This window comes from Staurois parvus, unplaced genomic scaffold, assembly GCF_062004578.1.
Source record: "Staurois parvus isolate SC_StPar_1 unplaced genomic scaffold, SC_StPar_1.0 ptg000566l, whole genome shotgun sequence".
Classification (NCBI taxonomy): Eukaryota; Metazoa; Chordata; class Amphibia; order Anura; family Ranidae; genus Staurois; species Staurois parvus.
In genome coordinates, this window is record NW_028318362.1 from 530,066 (window position 1) to 551,320 (window position 21,255).

Here is a 21,255-nt window from a genome sequence, read left to right on the forward strand (position 1 = left end):
CTGATGACTTTACGAATTACCTAGAGCTCATAATAAATGATGTGGTTACCTGATGATTCAAAACATATCATCAAAGGAAACACTTAAAACACACTCATTCTGGGCTAATTTACATCAGAACACTATGTGGGAAAAGCGCTTTCTATGCACGTTTCCCACACTGCAGGTGAACGTGTGCTGCCTTTGTGATCTGCAAGCGGGTGTCAATGTATTGTTAACGGCACCGCAAATGCAGAGTCAGTGCATTTGCGGGCACCAATTCCCATGATGCTGCAGTAACATACGGTTTGGTACAGTGTCCTTTAAAAAGCTTCACTTATTTTGTGCTGTCAAAACATACCGCAGAGGTGTGAACTGGCCCACAGTGCTACCAATGATATGCTATGCAGCTTCACTGTAGATTTGTGCACAGTTTGCATCAGTCAGCCCCTCATGAAGATGAAAATAATTCTTTTGAAATCACCAATGCTGTTAGGAGATGCCTTTCCTCAGTAAAATTGTGAAACAGAAATGCTGTGTCCTGTAGCAAAAGTTTATTTAAAGTAAAAAAAGGTTCCTAATCGTACATTACCTAACACAGAGGACTTCGTATTCGTGACTATTTGGGTTATGGTGCCACACTGGCCACAAAAAAACAAGAATTCTTGCTCAGGCATAATCCTCCCCAGCTCAGCTAAGCCTCACTTCTTAGCTAATGTTCTTACGTAATGGATGTGCCTACAGATGCCTCTCTCTGAAGATCTAATTTTGTGAGCTTTAGTCCCATACTTTTTGGCCTTTTTGCTATCAACCCTGATGGGATAGAGGAGATCTTCATTCAGTTTCGTCGTATGACCAGTAGGCAAATAGGGGCTGTAATTGGCTCCCACTTGCAAGAGCAGAGAAATGTCAGTGAAGGTAGCAAATTCCAGGAAACTGTCCTGTACCAGGTGACCTGGCCGATGGGTTGCTCTACAGGTCCAGGCAGGGCATTGATCACCCAGTGAATGATTTGGAAAGGGGGGGAATGGTCTAAACAAGTCCCTGAGGGTGCTGCCATGATGGGTGAAGATTGGGCCTGCAGCTTGGAAGAACACTCACAAAAGCAGTGCTCAGATAAATCGCTTGTCTAAAATCATCTTCCAACAATATCATTGCCCCCTTAAGGTTGCATACTCCTGGAGTAGTGTCTAAGATCTTGCTACTACTTTTTTGAGTGTTCTTAATTGTTTTTAATAAAATCTAATTAGTTACTCTGATACTGCACCATAAGATCCTTTTTGCTTTATATTTTGCATTGATCCGTCTGGTGTCCAGCGGTCTTAAAGTGACACTTATCTGTTATAAGTTGATTTATTGGAGGAAGATTACCACTTACTATACCCAGAGTGTTGGGAAAGCATGTTTGACCTTACCTTTGTGTGGATCAAACCTTGAGGTAAGGGCAGCATTGAGAGGTGTTGGTTCACTGTGGTGGAGCACATTAGAAGGTTTATATGGAGCATGCATGTCATCAAGCACGAATGGTTCAGAAGAAAGTTATGGGACTGTAATGAGTTTCACATATGTTTACAATGTATTTATGTGCATGCGTTTACATATGACTTTTTCAGTTCACATGAAGTTCATTCAGGGATCTTAGTTCCAAAGTACTGTTCTTGACAAATAAGGGGGATTGCACAATAGATTGGTTGTATTTATTACAACTTTATTGCCATTTTTTAGTTTCTTGGGTTTATATGCATTTATTGTTTTGTATACAGGTTGTGTTGGATGTCACACACATTTATTGGGTTGTATAATTTTGCACATTTTTATTTAGTGATACACATATTAGTAGTTGCACTGCATGCTTTGATATTGATCAACATATAAAGCTTATATTGTTCAAGTTTATAAGGCTCGTACCTAGTCGTCTTTTCACGTTTATGAAGTTTTACCAGATAGATGTTAATGCTTCTGGGGATGTCAGGTTTGGACAAAAGGTCTTCCTGGAGGCTTTGTTGTGGAGTTCCCCCCTCTTCTGTCTTTTGAGTGTGTTTCAACTTATTGCTGTGTTGCCCACTTATCATGTTTAGTGCTTTATCATCTCATCGAGTCATTAATATGAAGTCCTCTGTGTACTGTGATGTATGATTAGGAAACCGGGATTTTTGGTTTACCTGAAAAATCCTTCTCTTGGAGAGCATCGCAAGACAGACACATCTGGTCCTTTCCTCGTTGCTTGCTACAAAGCTGCAAAGGTGTATGTTTGTTTCACACTTTTCTGTATATTGAAGTTAAACTCCAGAATATGTGAATAGAATGGCATTTAAATACCGATTTTTATTCTCCTGTTCTTCCTTGTTTTCCCCCCTTTTTTCCCTATTTCCTTCTCTCTTCCTGTCCCGGTGACTACTATTGATTCAGGATGTGCAGTAGGAAATCTATTTAACTTGCAAAACAGCGTTGAATTACTACACTTTTTGGAGCATTCATCAGCTTAATATCATGGTCTTTGTTCCCATTGGGCATTTCTTACCACTCCCTGTCCTACTCACAAAATTTTCACCAGGGTTGGTAGTAATGGGAAACCTCCTCACCACCTGTCACAGACTGCAGATAAAACTGACAAAGATGCAAAGCCTTCCCACTGTAACAAAAATAGTTTGTTGGCGGTACTTTAAATTCAGCTATATATTGGTTTTTAAATTTGAGGACCACAACTGTACTCCCTCTTTCTGTGAGAGTAATTAGTAAAACCCCTGGTATTCACCTCAAAATATCAACAAAGCTTTTTGAGTGCAAGGATACCATACAAGTTTGATTATTTTTTTATTTTATTTTTTGTTTGCATAATGTGGCCAAATTGTACAGCCAAAAGTCCATTTTTATTTTTTTTCCATTTGCACATTATATCTGGATGCACACAGGTGAAAAGAATGTATTTGTAAATGTTGGGTAATGATTTACATAAGATCCATTTAGGCTTGTGTGGAAAGGAATACATTTGATGGCAATATATTTCCAGGTTGGTTGGCACTACAGCATTATACATGTTTTTGAGAGCACTTAGGACTCGTAGTCATAAGTCATTTATGGTATTCATTGGAACCTGTTTTTTTGTTTTTCTACCTTTTTTTTGTCTTCAGAGCTAACTTGACTCCCATCTGCTCTCTCACATACACTCTGCAGCAGCACACGCCTCATGATAATGACCTACGGTACCTTAAAAAAGTATTCATACCCCTTGAAATGTTCCTCATTTTGTCATGTTACAACTGCTTCTGCAGCGAATAAAATCTGTTTCAAATTGCCTCTTCATATTTCCCCAGTCTGTCCTCCCAATAATTTTTTCTGCCTTTGCAATCCTTTTTAAATGAAAATAGCAGGAATCCATAGCTTCCAATGGCATGACTTAATTATGTGCGTTTTTTTTTGTTCAAGGAGTGACTAAGCCCTGATGTATGTGAATGAAAAGAAAGTATGAACGTTAGCAAAGTAATTACTATATCCTATGTTGGCATTAATAGTGTTACTGCTATCTAGTTTCCTCTATTTACAGACTTTGTTTTTTCTATGAATGTTGCCCAGGTGCTCAGTTTTGAAATTCAGTTCTAAGTGCAGCAATGAGTTTTAAATGACTTGGATAGGTTTCACAAGATCAGCTAATACTAGAATGGGGGGAGAAAAGAAAAAAAATAGATAATGGAGATAATGAAACTTTTTTTTTTTTTGTGTACTTGTGTAAAATGTTCCACAATCCCTTCCCTCCCCACCACTTTGGTTGTTTTGTTTTTGGCCTGCTGCCATGGTTGAATGTTTTTTGTTTATTTTTTTTTTAACTTCTACTGATTTTGCTACAACTGAACTCTTGAGCAGGTGTCAGGGTAGCCACCAGAGGAAGCTGGCCCCTTTTGATTTGTGTAGTGTCCAAACCATGTGTTGGATCTACATTGTGAAGAATTCCTATGAAGTTTCCTCCAATTCATCTCGGAGAAAAGGATTCATCAATGAAAACAAACAAAAATCCTGTTTTTTGTTTTTTTTTTTTATTGTTGAACTAAACTAAAAATAAATAAGTACAAAATGAATATGGTGAGAATTCACTGTAGAAGAGTTACAAAAATCTTAGTCTTATCTCACAGACTGATTTAGAGGCAAAAAACAGGATAACGTGTCACAAGCAAGGGGTTACCTTATATGTTGGAGTAATGTGCAAAGTCCTAATAAAGGGACTGTGGTCTGAGTAAGAAGAGGGTCTTAATCACAATATGACACGTGGCGGGAACTTAGATCTTAAGCCTCTGGCATATTTAGAAGAATATGTAGGTATATGTAGGAAGAATGAGGGAAAAAGAAGAAAAACAAAATGGATTTTAGTACAACATTCTCCAACAGTTCTAGCTCACAGATATCCAGATAAGGGGTAAGATGAGTGTCTGTAGGGTAGCCAATTAGACTAAGTTTTTGAAGACTTCCATAGTGTCTCTGTTTTTAGCTGACATCCGTTCAATTTGTTATTGGAGTCCATTTAGTACACTCATTCTGACAATGAAGGAGGCATTGTCTTTTAGCAATATCCCTACAGGCCAACACCAAGAAATGTCTTAGAAGACCCCCTTTAATCTACCTGTAAGATCCTGAAGTCAGAGAGAGATCCGAAGTTTATTAGGGATCTTGACATCCATGAGTTTTTGATATATGTAACATTATATCGAAGCTGCCATCTTGGCCTCTGTTTGACCTGCAGTTTTCATGGTGCTGCACATGTGATCAGTTGTGACACCAGCCATTTGATTGTTTGACAGGTTGATTGAGAGCACAAGTGACCCTGTGACAATTGTCATTCATAACATGCCTTGAATGTAACTGTTTTGGGAAACCGTTCCATTGATGGTTTTAGTTTCCCTTTAAGAGTAGCAGTATTAAGTGTATCAAGGGAGAGAGTCCGGATGTTCTTGACACAGTACAGCTTCCATGAAATGCCTGTAGATCCTCGCACCTGTACTTTGTCTACCTTTTCATCATGGTAGTAACTGATATTTTCTTTAGTTATATATAACTATTTTGAAGAACCTAAATGGTCAGTGCACGCAAAATGTGCACTTCTAGAGTTTGAGAGAATCCAGAAAATATGGAGGAGGTTCAGGTTGAGCAGGAGTTCAACACCATATTAAGCCTGTTTGAACCCAAGCTGATGTTTGTAAATAAATACCAGCTGGGGATCTGTCATTTTGTGATAGCGACAAAATGACAGATTCCTGGCCAGCTAGTGTTATAAAAACAATATGGCCTGGGGTCCCCCATTAAATTCATACCAGAGCTGTACCAAACCAGCATGTGACCTCCTAATTCCCCCTTCCTAAACCAGGCCAGGCCACATGCCTTCAGCATTGAAAGGAAAACTTGCAAGACAACTCGTCACTATGTTGACATGACATGAGCTTCATGCCCACATCCTGTCGCCCCAAAAGGGATTTTGGTGTTGTCATTATCTGGAATCTACATTGTATAATAAACTGGGAGAGCAGGAAAAGCTTTGTCGAGCAGTAGATCATCACAACTGATGAGGATCTACTTCCCTAGACGACGTCATTGATGTTGGAATTAATTTGCAGGGCATAATTTTTTTTTTTTTAAGTTAAGGATTTACTACTTTTTCTTGATGTAGGCATGTTTTTATTTACATTTGGGAGGAGTAAGTAACAAACGACACTATGTACTCTGTACTTATTCCTAAGGGGGACTTCCGGATTCTGATTAGTCCCTTCCAAATAGCCCACATCCTTTTTAGAGGACAGGATGTAGATCTCCTTTGCAGACGGACAAGACATTTAAAGCTGAATTTAAAGCTTTCAGTACACTTTACGTGTCCCTCACTAACATGTGAGGCTGCTGGATGTGCTATATGAACTGTGTATAGCTGAGGCTACATGGCTCAAGCAAACTATGTAAAGTGAATCAGAAGCTGGAGTTCAGCTTTAATTGATAAATTCACCTTTCGTAACATGCTACACCCATATTCAGGGTGTAATGTTTCGAAAAGGCAGACCCCCGCTCTTCCTCCCCAGCCGCGTCACTCATTCACAGTGTTTTGTGAATGGGAAACCACAAGTTCTGACAGCCTTTGTGGGTATCTGCTTATAGTTCTCAGTAAACTATCATGGTGCTGTGGTAGTTCATTGATTCTTCCTGTAAGTAAGTATCGGCTTGCCCATATGAGGTACGAGCAAGCAGATTCACTAACAGATTTTCAGGAGTCTTCTGATTGCTGGTGCAATGCTTTACAGGCTCCTAACACCAAAAATAGTAAATGCATATTTTTTTTTAACCTGGAAAAAAATGTGCATTTATTATTTTTTTGTGAAAAGGTGCGACTTATCCTTTTAACATGTGCACCTTTATTGAAAATGCTTATTTAGCACTCCAAGAGAAAAAAACCTAAAGGCTTTAGTTTAACTATTTTAGCTCTTTGGACATAATAGGTGTGATGAAAGAGTGGGGGGTTAAGCAGATCACTTTCACAGTATGGGTGGCATGGGCCCACCCCAGCACCCCCCTCCTGGGCTCTCCTGCTGTTTCTGGGAGTCCAGGACCACATTCGAAGCATGTAACTGAGCATATCTTTGTTCGGTTAAATGCTGTGGAGGGCAGGGGAGTTTTGGGTTCTATTAGACCCATCACCTGCCCAACGCTGTCAGATGGGGGTTTGTTAACTCCTTGTGATAGCACTAATGTTAAAAATAAAAAAAAATGATATATATATATATATATATATATATATATATATACATATACATATACATACAGAGATATAGATATATAAAAATTATAATGTATATATTATAATTCCCTCTTTAGATTGTAAGCTATGACAAGCACGGTCCTCTGATTCCTCCTGTGTTACTTTTTATTGTAATTGTACTGTCTGCCCTTTTGTTGTAAAGCACTGCGTAAACTGTTGGCACTTTGTAAATCCTGTATTATAATATTAATAATTTATTAAGAAAAAAAAATTAAACAAAGCCCCCACTGCTCTACACACATTTGAAAATGCTCACCCAGGGTGTGCATGTCAACCATGATTGCACCACATGTGTGAGATATCACAAGCATTAAAGTGAGCAATACGTCTAGCTCCAGAGCTCCCAGTTGAAGTGCCCACAGAAGGGCCTCCATATCAAGCTGCTTCTTGCTCTGGGGGCCCTTCTGTGGGCTCAATCCCGAGCCGCACTGTATGCGTCTATTAACACACAGTGCAACTGGGCCCTGTCCCCCTCTCCTTCGTCACTGGATTTGACTGACTGACAGCTGCAGGAGCCAATGACTTCCGCTGCTCTCACAGAGTCCAGTGAGGAGGGAGAATAAGCGTAGCACCATTGCCCTTGAGCACAGCACTGGATTGATTTCAGTCTCGGATAAGTATTTTAGGAGGGCAGAGTGGAGTTGTGCTTAAAAAGTGTTTTTTTTTTTTTTTTTTTTTCCTTTAATCCAGAGTATGGATTAAGGTAAAAAAAACTAAAAAACTTTAGCCTTCACAAAGACTTTAACTCTAAAGTGCAGTAAAGGCTTTAAAAGTGTTGCCTATGGAGATTTTTAGGTACCACTGTTTTGCACAATATTACGAGCACATGCAAGACTTGCCATGTTTGGTATCTGCTTACTTGATGCAACTCTTACTTTTATATTTTACCAAAAAAACTGAGTATTGTGTTTGTGTGCACTAGTATTCATTTTATTGTATGTTTCCCTGAAACTGTGTTTGATAAACAGTTGTGCAAATATTGTGCAAGATACAAAATTGCAATAATTATCTTTTTATCCTACAAGACCCCTTGTTCTGGGGGTTTTAAGTGTTTTTTTTTGTAAAAAATGAAAAAATTGCTCTAGTGTGGAAGTGGTTAAATAGAAGAGGACAATACATTGTTTTTCCAAGGCCAATAGACTGAGCTTTGATTGGGTCCCGGGACTGCTTCACACTAGCTGCTCAGGAAAATGTTTTGTGGACGAGCTTTGGGGGGCAGTGCCTTGTGTATTTACAAGGCAAAAGGCACTGTTTGCCTTTATTTTATTTATTTTTTTTTCATTTTTTTTTTTAATTTATTGAAATGTCCCAAAATGATATTTCATTTATTTCTATGCACCACATTTCAGCTGTGGTAAATAGAAACAAACGATGTGACAGAGTGCTGTGGAGTGGTGTGGAAAAATGCGTTTTTCCACCCAAGAATCTTTGCTGCTCCTGCCTGCACTTCAATGACAATAGGATCCATGAAAAACAATTCTGTGTAACCTTGTACAGACCAACATTTTTCAAGTGCAGAAAAACACTGATCTCCGCAGTGTGAATGAGCCGTAACAAAGCAGATTAGACAGCCGATCTGTGAGAATTTTTGGTGAGGAACACCTGTTTCATGTTCAGCTTTTCTGCTTAATGCTAAGGGAGATCTCTATTGGCCACAGCAGTGAAAAGGATTTTTTTTCATCCTAAGCTTATATGTTTGATTTATTTAGTTTACAGTTCTGTGTTGTTTCCTGAATGCAGAGCTTTTATGCAGGGCTACATGTATTGTATGTCTATGTCCTCAATGTATGTACACATTATTTCTAAGGAAATGTAATTCCTAAAACCAGCAGCCTTCTGCCACATTATAACTGCAGTCAAGTCTTTGTCGCTTGAAAGGAGAGATTTAACAAAAATGACACATTTAAAATGCATTGCCTAAACAATAGTCATTGATATAGTCACAAGCTCCAATGTTCTCCATATTGTTCACTAAAACACTACTGGTTGGATGAAGATTGTTTTTGACACTAGACGGTTAAAAGTATACCCAAGGAGGAAAGCACGTAAGACATTGTGTCACTCAATCTTTTCTTGTCAGGCTATTCATTTAAGCCAAACCCCCCCCCCAAGAAATAAATCAGGTTGTTCTATATGCTCTAGAACCAAGTATCAAGTAGTAGCTGTCCTGGAGATAGGGGAAGATAAACAGAAAAAAATATATAGATTGATTCACGAGAATATAAGTATGTGTGAGGTGGAAATGAATTATAAGTGTTTGATAAGATGGCATATTACACCGATTGTGGAACACAGGATTAGTGTGGAGAAATTTTCTGGGTGTTGGCGAGAGTGTGGAGAGATTGGTACGACATGTCACATTTAGTGGGAGTGTCCAAAAATACAGATATTCTGGAAGAAAATAATACATCAAATTAGGTTGATAACTGAAGTAGAGTTGAGATTGGACCCAGAAATCTGTCTTTTTCATAGTACAGATTTGTCAGTTAAGAAATATAAAGAAACCGGAATATGGCACTACTTGAATGCTGCAAAAGGATTGATACCCAAGTTTTGGCATAAAGTTAAGACGCCAGGGGAAGAGGACTCGATGGATAGAGCGGAACTGATTAGTAGGATGGAAAAATTGTTTTACACTCGAATATAGATTAGGAGCATATTATGTGAAATGGAATAAATGGGAAGAATATAGACTGAAGGTTAAATGTATGAAGTAATAATGATTATTTTTGAGAATATTTTTCTTGCTTTAAGAATTTAAATATATATGTTATGATAAGGTAGAAAAGTAGGATAAAATTGTGGGGGGTTGAGGAAGGGGGGAGGGAAGGTTGGGGTTTTTGATAGGAAGGGAGAGGGGATGTTATTAAATGTATGGAAATGGAAATATGTATTTTTGTGTTTGTTTGAAAAATAAATTAACAAAAAAGTAGTAGCTGTCCCTAGTCTGTAGCTGTCTATGTGTTTCAGTTACATAAAGGCACCTGTAATTGTGCTAGCCTTTGTTGATTCAGTAGTTTCTGGTTTTATGTCAAGGGCAGTAACATTAGTAATGATGTTTTTCATCCAAGTAAGCCTGGCAGGCATGTGAGCATTTTTTCATAACCCAAATTTGTGATTTTTAAAAATGCATTGGTGTAATGTTGTTTTTCTTTATAAATGCATTATTTCTGCTGTTGACACGAAATTACATTTTCCAGTTTAAAGGCGGTGAGCAGTGGGGTGTTGGGGTGGATGTATATATGTCATGGTTAACTGGAGTGCAACATGTTAGGGTGTCTTTTATCATATTGTTGAACTGTTTAAAGCATCAAGATATTCTTTATGCATTAGCTGAAGTAAAATGTTTCATGAACTATGAATGTTTATTTTGTATAATATTTTTTAAAGGAACCTACACATTGTGAAGCCAATCCTGATCTTATCTTTGAAGATATGGAGGTTATGACAGACTTTGAGCTGCACAGGCTTTGCAAAGAATTTTCAAGCCTATCCACATTTACACTTGAAAATCAGCTCCTTTTAGATTCTGGGAAATTTGAGGTGCTGGATCAATTACTATCTGACCTTAAGAAAAAGGTATATATTTTTTTCTTTCTTTACAAATAGGATTGTTGTACCTCCCATAGAATTATTTTCTCAGTGTCCATTGAGAAACATAAGCTTTTAACCTTTTTGGTATAGTGCTGCCAACAGATGATTGAACATTGGCAAACAAAAAACTGTAGGACAGCCAGAATAACCCCTCCTACTACTAGCATGCCTCAGTTTTGTAGAAAAACATTATCAAGAAAATGAGCATAAACACAGAGAGGTGTGGACCCTGTGCCCCTCAGTGGACTCCAAAAAAAGGAGTTTACAATGAGTACAATAACCTATTTTTTTTTTGTAGTCCACTGAAGAACATATGCCGTCTTTCACCTTTAGCTAAAGGGTGGCCAACAGAGCAAGCAAACTTTAACAGGCCAAAATGAACAATATAAAAATGTACTGGTTGGAGGAAGATCAGAACTGAACTGGGTGAGAATAGATGTAAAATTTCTGAACATTTTTAAGCCATGAAGAAAAGAGGGGGGTTTTTTTCCAGAATGTTAAAGAAAAAGTAAAAGTAAAAAAAAGTGGAGTCGTTTTTGAAAGTAATTTTGTTACACTGGGAAGGTGGAATGCAGTGTATATGAAAGTATTATGCTTGAAATAAAAGTACAGCTTATTCAGTAAATAAACTAAACTTGATTTTTAAAAATATATTTTTTATAGTACAGATGGAATAGCAAGGACTGTATATGTTAAGAACATTTCAACTGTACATGAGAACATAGTTCCCTTTCCCTTGTAATGATTTAAAAGCTTCCAACCAATATGCATTTTCAGTCATTGACAATGCTGAGGCAGAAGCATATATTGCTCTTGCAGATCAATTTTCTCCTGATTGTCAGTTATTTTATCTATTTAGTCCCCGGGCGCACCGGTGCGAATTGTCATGCAATTTGATAGTTTCAAATCACATGGCAAGTTACACCCTATTGTCCACAATGGAATCTGTCAAATCGGTGCAACGATTTTGAAAGTAGTTCATGCACTAATTTTTGCAAGTTCAGGTGCAACTTGCACAGACATCTGTGCATGAAGTTGCACAGATGACTTCTAAGTCACACTGATATTCGACTTTGAAATCGTGAGAATTCAAGTGAAGGCGCACGATTTCAAAGTCAGATTCAGTGTGACTGAAGTCTAAATGAAGGAATTTTGTATTTTTGTGAGGCAGTTGTTTATAACACTTCCTTACTTGAAGATGCTGCTGGTGAAGAAACACTTTGTGATTATCCAGAAGCAGCAGAAAGTGTTTCTGGAATGAGAAAATTATAAAATCCTCCTGCGCTTAGTTGGACCTGTGAATAAAGCTGCTAACACCTTACCACATACCAGAATGGTCAATATAAAGTGTAATAATGTGGTGCTGTGCTAGTATATGCACTGTAAATTAATAAGTAACAATGTGAATATAAAATAGTGAACAATATCCCCCCTATGAAAACAATTTCTGAGTATCTAGGTGACTACATAAACAACATATATGAAACTACGACGAATGGGTCACATTCATCATAGTTTCATATATGTTGTTTATGTAGTCACCTAGATACTCAGAAATTGTTTTCATAGTGGGGTTATTGTTAACTATTTTATATTCACATTGTTATTAATTTACAGTGCATGTACTAGCACAGCTCCACATTATTACACTTTATTTCTGGAATGAGAACTCTAGAGGGAAATTGTACTTTTCAGACACAGACTGGCTCAGCCCTGCCCCGCTCTCTGCTCACTTAATTTGACTGACAGCAGCATAGGCCAATTGCTTCTGCTGCTATCAGCTTGTGAGAGGGGGGAGAGGAGCTGCTGCAGACGTGCACAGCGCTGGACCGAGATCATGCTCAGGTGAGTATTTAGTATGGGGGGGGGGGGGGGGGAGGTGCTGAGAGCTGCCTGTAAAAAGTATTTTACCTTAAAGTGAAGAATGCATTAAAGTTAAAAAATGTTACCATTACAACCACTTTAAGAATATTCTATGTGTCTTACATCTCCATAAAATGTATATTTTCTTAATAAAAAAAGTTATGATTTTTAATGAATACATCAACGAGTTAAATTTAAAACTGCACAAAATCAACCATGTACTCTATATGATGATTTTGCATTTATTTCTATGCAGGGTGACAGAGTTGTACTTTTCAGCCAGTTCACTATGATGTTAGATATATTAGAGGTCTTTCTGCAGCACCATCAGTATCGTTATCTCCGACTAGATGGGAAGACTCAGATATCGGACAGGTGTGTATAAAAACTAAACCTTTTTCATTGCTTTGAGTGTAGTATCATGGAATGTGTTCAGGCTATTTACATATTAAGGTCTGCTTATGAATGCTTGCAAACCTGTTCTATTTGTCTTTTATATCCATTCTTAGAAAATGTTATGTTGTAAGGCTAGGTCACTGGATATGGTATTCAACTTCAGGAATGGAAACCTTATGCACAATTCAGGAACCACCTTCTTTTTGAGCTAAAGACGCATAAAAAAACAGCTGTGTTTTTAGGTGCATTGCCTGCCTTGCTCTTGGGATCTGTCAATGCCTGTTCTGCCTCTTTGTAAATTTTCTTACGCAACGCCATTGGAAAGAAGTTGTCCATGTTTGCTTGTTAAAACTGTAAACAAAATTGTATTATTCCCACAGGGAATGCTGTATATTAGGGCATAATTTGTAATACCAATGGTTTACAAGGATGACATGTGACTGCTTGGCTTTCAACATCCACATTTTTTTTAGAATGGTTGAGATAGATAGAAACAGATTTGTTTCTACATCCTCTGGTTGTCTTGGTTGAGACTGTGCATTTCATAACTTGTGTGTTTACTGAAGTACCTTTTGCATATTTAAACAGTGTTTTTTTTTTTTTCTTTTTATAGGATACATCTTATAGATGAATTCAATAGTGACATGGATATATTTATATTCCTTCTATCTACTAAAGCAGGTGGACTTGGGATAAATCTTACCTCAGCCAATGTTGTAATCCTCCATGATATAGACTGTAATCCTTACAATGACAAGCAAGCTGAAGATCGCTGCCATAGAGTGGGCCAAACCAAGTAAAGTTTTAGTTTTGCTTTAAAATTTGTGGAACTTCAGTCAAGCTTTTTATTTGTTTGGGTAGTCTGGCTAAGGGTGAGAATCTCACATCAGCTTCTCTTTGTGCTGCCTGTCGTCTTCGAGGAGATTTCACTTTGCTTTCCTTTCCCAGAAACCTGTTGGGGAGAAAATTGTTCCTATGAATTTCACCCTTTTTTCTTTTCCAGTCACATTAGTTGACAACTAACGGAGAGAAGATGAATTCCCCAAATGACAGCAAAAAGATAACTGATTCTAAACCATCCTTACTTTATGAGCAGAAAACCAGTGTGATCCAAGCACCATTTACTTGCTAAGCTGAAATGGTGTACATTTATTTTCACTGCTTGACTTGAGAGTAATTTGACTCTGCTACAAGCCTAAATTGTAATCTTAAATATGTCCATGTGAATGAAAACTCTTTTTCAGTTGTTGACAATGTTTTATTAATTTAGTTCACCACCCTTTTCAGTCAGGCTTGATTGCAGCAATTCCAAATACGCCTACTTTATTCTAGATGCTTAGTAATTGTAGGGCTAAAGAACAATTCCTTATTCACAGTTTAAGTAATATGTTTACGCAAGCCAATTCTTAAAATATCAGCGTACGTATGTATGCCAAAGGTTAGCTCTGTGTAAGCTTTTATTCCAAAGTTCAAGATATATGAAAACTCATCATCAGTGGTTGCCTTTAGTAGGAAATATGACAACATTCTAACCATTGTCATTGTGGGTTTTAATATCATGCATTACACTAATATACTATGATTTCTTAATCTGACTAAGGTTTAAGGAAAGGCTTGTGGATTTGGTGTATCTGGATTTTTCGAAATCATTCAACAACGCTTAAATCACAAATTGAGGCCTATTGGCATAGACCAGCGGTCTCCAAACTGCGGACCGGGGGCCAGATGTGGCCCTTTCCTTGCTTTTATCTGGCCCTTGGGACATTACTTCTCCCACTGATACCAATGACAGGTCACTATTCCTCCCACTGACACCATTGATGGGGCATTATTCCTTCCACTGACACCAATGATGGCACACTTTTTTGCCCACTGATACCAACAATGTGGCACTATTCCTCCCACTGACACAATTATTGGGGAACTATTCCTTCCACTGACACCAATAACGGCACTATTCCTCTCACTGACACCAATGATGGGGCACTATTCCTTGCGCTGACACCAGAGATGCGGCACCATTCCTCCCACTGATACCAATAATGAGGCACCATTCCTCCCGCTGATACCAGTGATGGGGCACCATTCCTCCCACTGATACCAATGATGGGGCACCATTCCTCTAACTGATACTAATGATGGGGCATGTTGTACTCCCATTGACACCAGAGTATTTTCTATTTACACTGGCCACAGTCCGGCCCCCTCAAAGTCTGAAGGACAGTAAACCGGCCCTTTGTTTAAAATGTTTGGAGACCCCTGGCTTAGACCATAGCATATATACCTGGATAGAAAACTGGTCACAGGGGCATGTCCAAAGGGAGGTGATAAATAGCTTGTACTCAGAAAGGTCTAGAGTGGTAAGTGGGGTACCCCAAGGCTCTGTCCTGGGAGCATTTCTGTTTAATCTATTCGTAAACGATATCGAAGATGACATACAAAGCTGAATCTCAGTGTTTGCTGATGATACACAGCTAAGCAGAGCAATAACATCATAGCAGTATGTAGAACCCTCACAGGAAGACCTCAATAAAATAAAGAGATGGGTAAATGCATGGCAAATGAGGCTTAATTTTGGAAAATCTAAAGTAATATACCTGGACAGCAAAAACATGAACTCAAGTTACTCGCTAGGGGGAGGACAATTGGGCGATTCCTGTATGAAAAAAAGATCTGGGGGTCCTAGTAGATCAGACTCAGCAAGGGCATGCCAAGCTGCAGCAAGCAAAGCAGAGACACAGACCGGGCATGGGGGGGAGGGGGACAATTTCTTTAAAATTATTTATTTTATTATTCATTTTACACTGCTCCCTTTACATTTTTTGATCACTTGTATTGTTATCACAAAGTATGTAGACATCCCTTGTAAAATCAAAGGGCAAACCCCAGATCTGAACCTGTCCTTTGCCAGTAATGGCCAGTAAACTACTGGCCGAAACTGTAAGTGACTAAATACTCGTCGCTTCCAGTTTCATATTTGATGAGGATGATCGGGGATGTTCCAACTTCAGTCTAGGCTCACCGGTGGGATGGTAGAGCCCTGAGAGGCAGCGGAGGGTGACAGGACGACCCCGTTGGCTCTCACTGCTGTCCGTCACAGCCAGTGAGGAGAGGGTGGGGTTGAGCCATGCTGTGTGTGTTTTATAGATGCACAGCAAGCTCAGGAGTGAGTACGCACAAGTGTCCCCAGGGAAAGCAGCTTGCTTTGGGGGCACTCAGCAGAGGGAAAGGGCCAAGAGCGCCAGCAGGTGACCCATGAAGAAAAGGATCGGGGCTGCTCTGTGCAAAACCATTGCACAGAGCAGGCATGTATGACATGTTTGTTTAGGTGGGTTAGGCACATTCTTCTAGATGAAATAGGCTTCTAATGCCGATCATATTTGGATTCATTAAAAAAGGTAACCTCATGCTGGGTGATAATACAGTGGGTATAGAAAAAAAGCACCCCCCTTTTAAAATAACCACTTTTTGTAGCTTTACAGCCTTAAATGAAGACAAACACATATTTAGCCAGTTGTATTTACTCTTATGCAACTCAAAACATCCGAGCGAAAGATATAACATCTACATGTCAGAAAAAAAAATAAAAAAACGGAATCACTGAGTTGGAAAAAAGATCACTCCCTTGTGTCAGTATGTTGTTGAACCACCTTTTGGTTTAAATAGAGCCTTTAGTCTGTTGGGATTTGTCTCTATTAACTTTGCACATCTAGACTTTGCAATATTTGTGCACTCTTCTTTGCAGAACTGTTCAAGTTCAGTTAAATTTGATGGTGACTGTGGACTGCAGTCTTTAAGCCATTCCACAGAATTTTTTAATGGGGTTTAAGTATAGGCTGTGACTAGGCCATTTCTCTTTCAATCACTGTGTGGGGTCATTTTTGCTGTATGCTTTGGGTCATTGTCATGTTGGAAAGTTAACCACCTTCACATTGACAACTTTCTGGTAGAAGGCAACAGATTTTCCTCAAGAGTTTGACGTGATTTGCCTTCTATCCTAACAAGTGCTTCAGTCCCTGTTGCAGAGAAAAACCCCTTAATATTACCACCTCCATGCTTAATGGTAGGAATGGTGTTATTTGGATGGTGAGCTGTATTGGATTTCTTACAGACATATTGTTTTTAGTGTTGAGGCCAAATAATTAAATTTTAGTCTCATCTGACCAGAACACTCTTTTCCAAGTGGCCTCAGAACCTTAAAGGTGCGTTTTTGCAGAGCTCAGTCATGACTGCATGTGGCAAATAAGGAGTGGCTTTTTTTTGTAGCCCTCCCATACAAGCCACATTTGTGGAGAATTTGTGATTTTGTTGTCACATGCACACTATGACCACTCTTTGTCATAGATTCCTGCAACTGCTTCAGAGTTGCTGTAGGCCTATTGGTAGCTTCTCTTACCAGTTTCCTCCTGGCTCATCAAGTGTGGAGCGGCGTCCTGATCCAGGGAGGGTTTGTGTTGTACCAAACACCTTCCACTTCCACATAGTAACTTGCGCCTGTCCACAATTTTATCCCGGAGATTTTTTGACAGTGCCTTGCCACCCATAGTTGATTGTTTCAGTCGCACTATCAGGGACTGAAATTCTCCAGGAAAGCTCTTTTGATGCTAAGCTAATCAAAATGATCACAACTGATCACAGTTGAAAGTCAAGTGGCTGTGTGTCCCATTGAGTAGGTAATTAGTTACACCTGATTTGACTTTAAAAGTAATTTTTTGGAGGGCGGTGATCCCTTTTCCGACTCAGTGATTCTGTTTTTGATTCTTTTTTTTTTTCTAACATGTTGGTGTTTTATCTTTCACTTGTATGTTATAGGTTGCACTGAGTAAATGCAGCTGGATAAAACAAAAACTGCGTATGTTTTCATTTCAGGCTGCAAAGTATCAAAATGTGATTATTTTAAAGTGGGGTGATTCTTTTCTATACCCACTGTTTATTGCTCACCAAAATGTAACCTGTAGGCATGTGAGAGTATTAATGTGTATAGAAAACTGTATCTGAGGGAGATACAACTGCACAATCATAAAAGCATTGACATCCTATTGGCCACTCCTCAGACCTTCTCATTGGTAAGATCCTTCTGTTCACAAACCCTATGCATCTGAAAATGCGGTGCATTTCACAATTACACCTCCTTATTGAATTGGCTTCCCCTAGCTTACATGTGCAATCTGTTTGTCCCCTCCAGCTCACTAAGTGCCGGTTCACATATATGCAGATTGGATGCGGTTTGAACCGCATCCAATCTGCATGAAATGTGAAGTAACATTGCTTCCTATCTTGCCTGTTCACATATGTCCGGTGCACTGGCAGTGCGGTTTGAAAAAGGATCCTGTACAATTTCTGAGCAGTGATGTCTGGTTCAGGTGCGGATTACAGGCTATGGACTTCTATGGGAACCGTTTCTAAACCGCATATGAGTGAACAGTATAAAATCCTGGTCTAAACCTGTCCTGAATCTGATGTAAGCCTGACTTGAACCGCTGAACAACTACGGCAATTAGCTGTGAAACCTGAGCTTCAACCCGCACTGCACATGTGTGAATCAGCTCTGAACCTTTTCAAAAGCATTCTTCGCATTGAAAGTTCACCTTGAGAATCAACTGACATTTGCTCCAGCATAGAACTGAGACGTTCTGGCCTTTTATTTCACTCTGTAGGAAAGGTACAGAAACCATCCCTATTGCTTTCCTCTCTCTGATGCATTCTACTACCCATTCCTACTTGCTGCTTCACAAAAAGCATACGAATTCCCTACACCTCTTTGCAGCAATCTCAAGGGGCGATCATCCCCGTCCCTTTTTAGGACTTACAAGGACTTTAAATCTTTAACAGGGACCCATGTTCATTTAGGGATGCATTTACCCATCGTGCCATTAAAACATCTCTCTTAATTTCTGCAGTGGCTAGGCTCCTTCAAGGTCTTCTGTAGATCTGCCACTATACTCTGTCTATTCCTAGCAAACGCATCATGTTGGGTTATACTCACTGTTTGTTCATATATCAATGCACTTCTTACATTGCTGAAAAAAAATCACTACACTCTGGTGCTATGTTATTAGACCTTTAATCACACCCTGAACATTCATATCCCAGAGTGCCTCAGGGACTTTAATACAAGGCTGTGGAGCTTAATTCTTTTAATCATATTGTATGCCCAAATGCTAATGCTCACACTTCTCCTTTTTCTGCCTTCTCTTGCTTCTCCTGGACCTTTTACTGTCTGGGCCTCCTGGGTCTAATCTTGACATAGTTTGTTTTTACATTCTCCATCAGCACTTTTTTTTTTTTTCTTGTCTGTCTGGTGTCATGTTCAAGAATATACTCTCGTTAGCACCCCTCAGTTGCAATTTCTCTGATGTTATGATGGACTCTGCTTGTACACTGTTTTATGCACTCAGACTCACTGGAATTATTCTCCTTCCTATATGAGGAGGTTAACTCCACTACTTAGAAGCCTCATTTACTTTTTATTACTATAAACCATATCTCCTGGGCTTACAACCCTCTGCTCTGAGCTCTGATATGCCCCTTCCTCCTCGTATCAGAGTTGCAGATTACCAAATTGCCAGTTTATGGGCTGAGAAGCTCTCACCACCTCAAACCTGGCCTTTTGTATTGGGCAACTGCATTTGCTAGCTTAGTAATGGTAAAGGATGCATTGTCCCTATTCTCGTTGCTCCCCTTAGGCGTTTGTTTCCATCTCCGTATGCGTTCTGTATGTGCCTCAGCACTTGTCACACTTTTTCACCAAACATCGTCAATTATATTACTTCTCTACATACTTTTTTTGTCCAGAGATCTCCTTGTATCTCTCATTCACTAGTTAGGCACATTCCAACTTCTAGATTGGGTGCCCACTTTTCCTGGGGTATGCAGATCAGTTCAAGTGAGGTAGTGCTCACCTAATGTGATGCTAGGGAACCCTAATCCAGAATTTGATCCTGTTCCTCATCGTGCAAATTCTTCTGTTTAAAATGACCAAAACTCTTGCCCTAGGTAAGCTGCAGGTCTTTGTTTGGTCTTGTACATCTTCTTCCTAACACCTTGGCTCTTGCACACTGTTTGCAAGAAGTTGCTCCTCTTCATTACCTACTGTAATTACACTGTTCAACAAATTTTTATTTTTTGCCAGTTTTGGAAACAAAAGGATCCATTTCTTAATGAATTTCACATTCTGAGTTCAAATATAACAATGAAATTTGTCAATTGGCTCTAGTTTTTCTGTAAACGGAAAGTTTTCTACTATAGGCGTAATGACTACATAATGCACAATAATTATATAGATAGATGTCTTTCCACAAATATAAAGCAAGTGATATTGACTACATAACAAAGCCTAAATGGCATAATATATTGCATAGGATTACCAAGAAAAATTATAGCCATAAGCTAAGTTGAATCATTTTAATACTTAGGATTCTCACTAGTTTTGTCTTCAGTTTGTGTCGGTTTTGCTTCTCTTGGCTTTTCTCTTGTATTCGAGGAAAGGGCTATCTCTTACAACTGCACGTGACTACACGCTTCAGGTTCTTCCTCACTTGACTCAACCACAAAGGATTCTGGTGCTTTAGGAATTGGTAGCCCCTCTCCATGAGGAACTGGACGTATTGCCGATGGAATATTTGGATAGTGCACAGATAACTTTTTCTTCTTATTTAGCCCTTTTACAATTGGAGGCACCATACAAAAGTAACAATTACTAACATGATCTGTTGGCTCTCTCCAAATCATTGGCACAGCGAAAGGCATAGATGCCTTTTTTCCATTCAACCATTGCTCCAGTGCCGTCCCACAAGAATTGCAACATATATGTGGTGCCCAGCTCTTGTCCTGGTCTCCTATCTTGCAGCCAAAATACAAGTTGTAGGCTTTCTTTTTTTTTTTTTTTTTTTTTTTTTTTTTTTTTTTTTTTTTTTAGTGTAAACCCATTTATTAGTTGAAAGACAATGCATAAAAGTACCTACTCACGTTAAAATAGATGCAAACGGCGTTTTCACCACACTATGGGTGTACTGCATGTGTGGGTAATGCTGGGGTGCACCAAGATGGCGCCCGCGCCGGATCTGACGTCACTACGTTGCCACTCAAGCCCCTCCTACTGGCGTATCTGATACTGTTTTGTTTTTTTTTTTTTTTTTTATAATTTAAGCATTTATTAAATTTTTCATGTTAATACAAAAGAAAACAAACCCAAAAAGGGTAATAATTCTCATACAAATAAACATTTGTAACATTTCTACCTTTCCCTTACTAAAAACTCTTTTCTTTCCCATCCCACTACCCCCTCTTCCCCCCCCCACATCCCCCCTCCTCCCCCTCTGCAGACTCTAACCCAATCTAATCTCTTGAGGCTTGTTGATTTTTTGCTAACATCCTAGTTCAAATTTTCCTATATTTCTCTTTCAATCCTGCTCTTTCCCACTTTTCCCATCTGCTAAAATAAACTCTCATCCTATCTTCCTGCATATGGTATGATCTTTCCATTCTACTTATCTGGTTTACTCTATTGATCCAGTCTTCCTCATTCGGTACCTCAACTTTCCGCCAAAACTTGGGTATCAATCCCTTCGCCGCATTCAAGAAGTACCAAATACCTGAATCTTTATATTTATTTACAGATGTCTCAACATTGTGTA

At 39.0% G+C, this 21,255-nt stretch overlaps 1 protein-coding gene across 1 annotated transcript in view; it reads left to right on the top strand.

Moving 5' to 3' along the window:
- SMARCAD1 (SNF2 related chromatin remodeling ATPase with DExD box 1) overlaps positions 1-21,255 on the top strand; it is a 185,106-nt gene that overhangs the window by 153,365 nt on the left and 10,486 nt on the right. Inside the window, exons 20-22 of the mRNA XM_089691627.1 lie at positions 10,157-10,345; positions 12,480-12,598; positions 13,233-13,415. Of these exons, the coding sequence (XP_089547753.1) occupies positions 10,157-10,345; positions 12,480-12,598; positions 13,233-13,415 (491 nt within the window). The remainder of the gene's footprint in view (positions 1-10,156; positions 10,346-12,479; positions 12,599-13,232; positions 13,416-21,255) is intronic.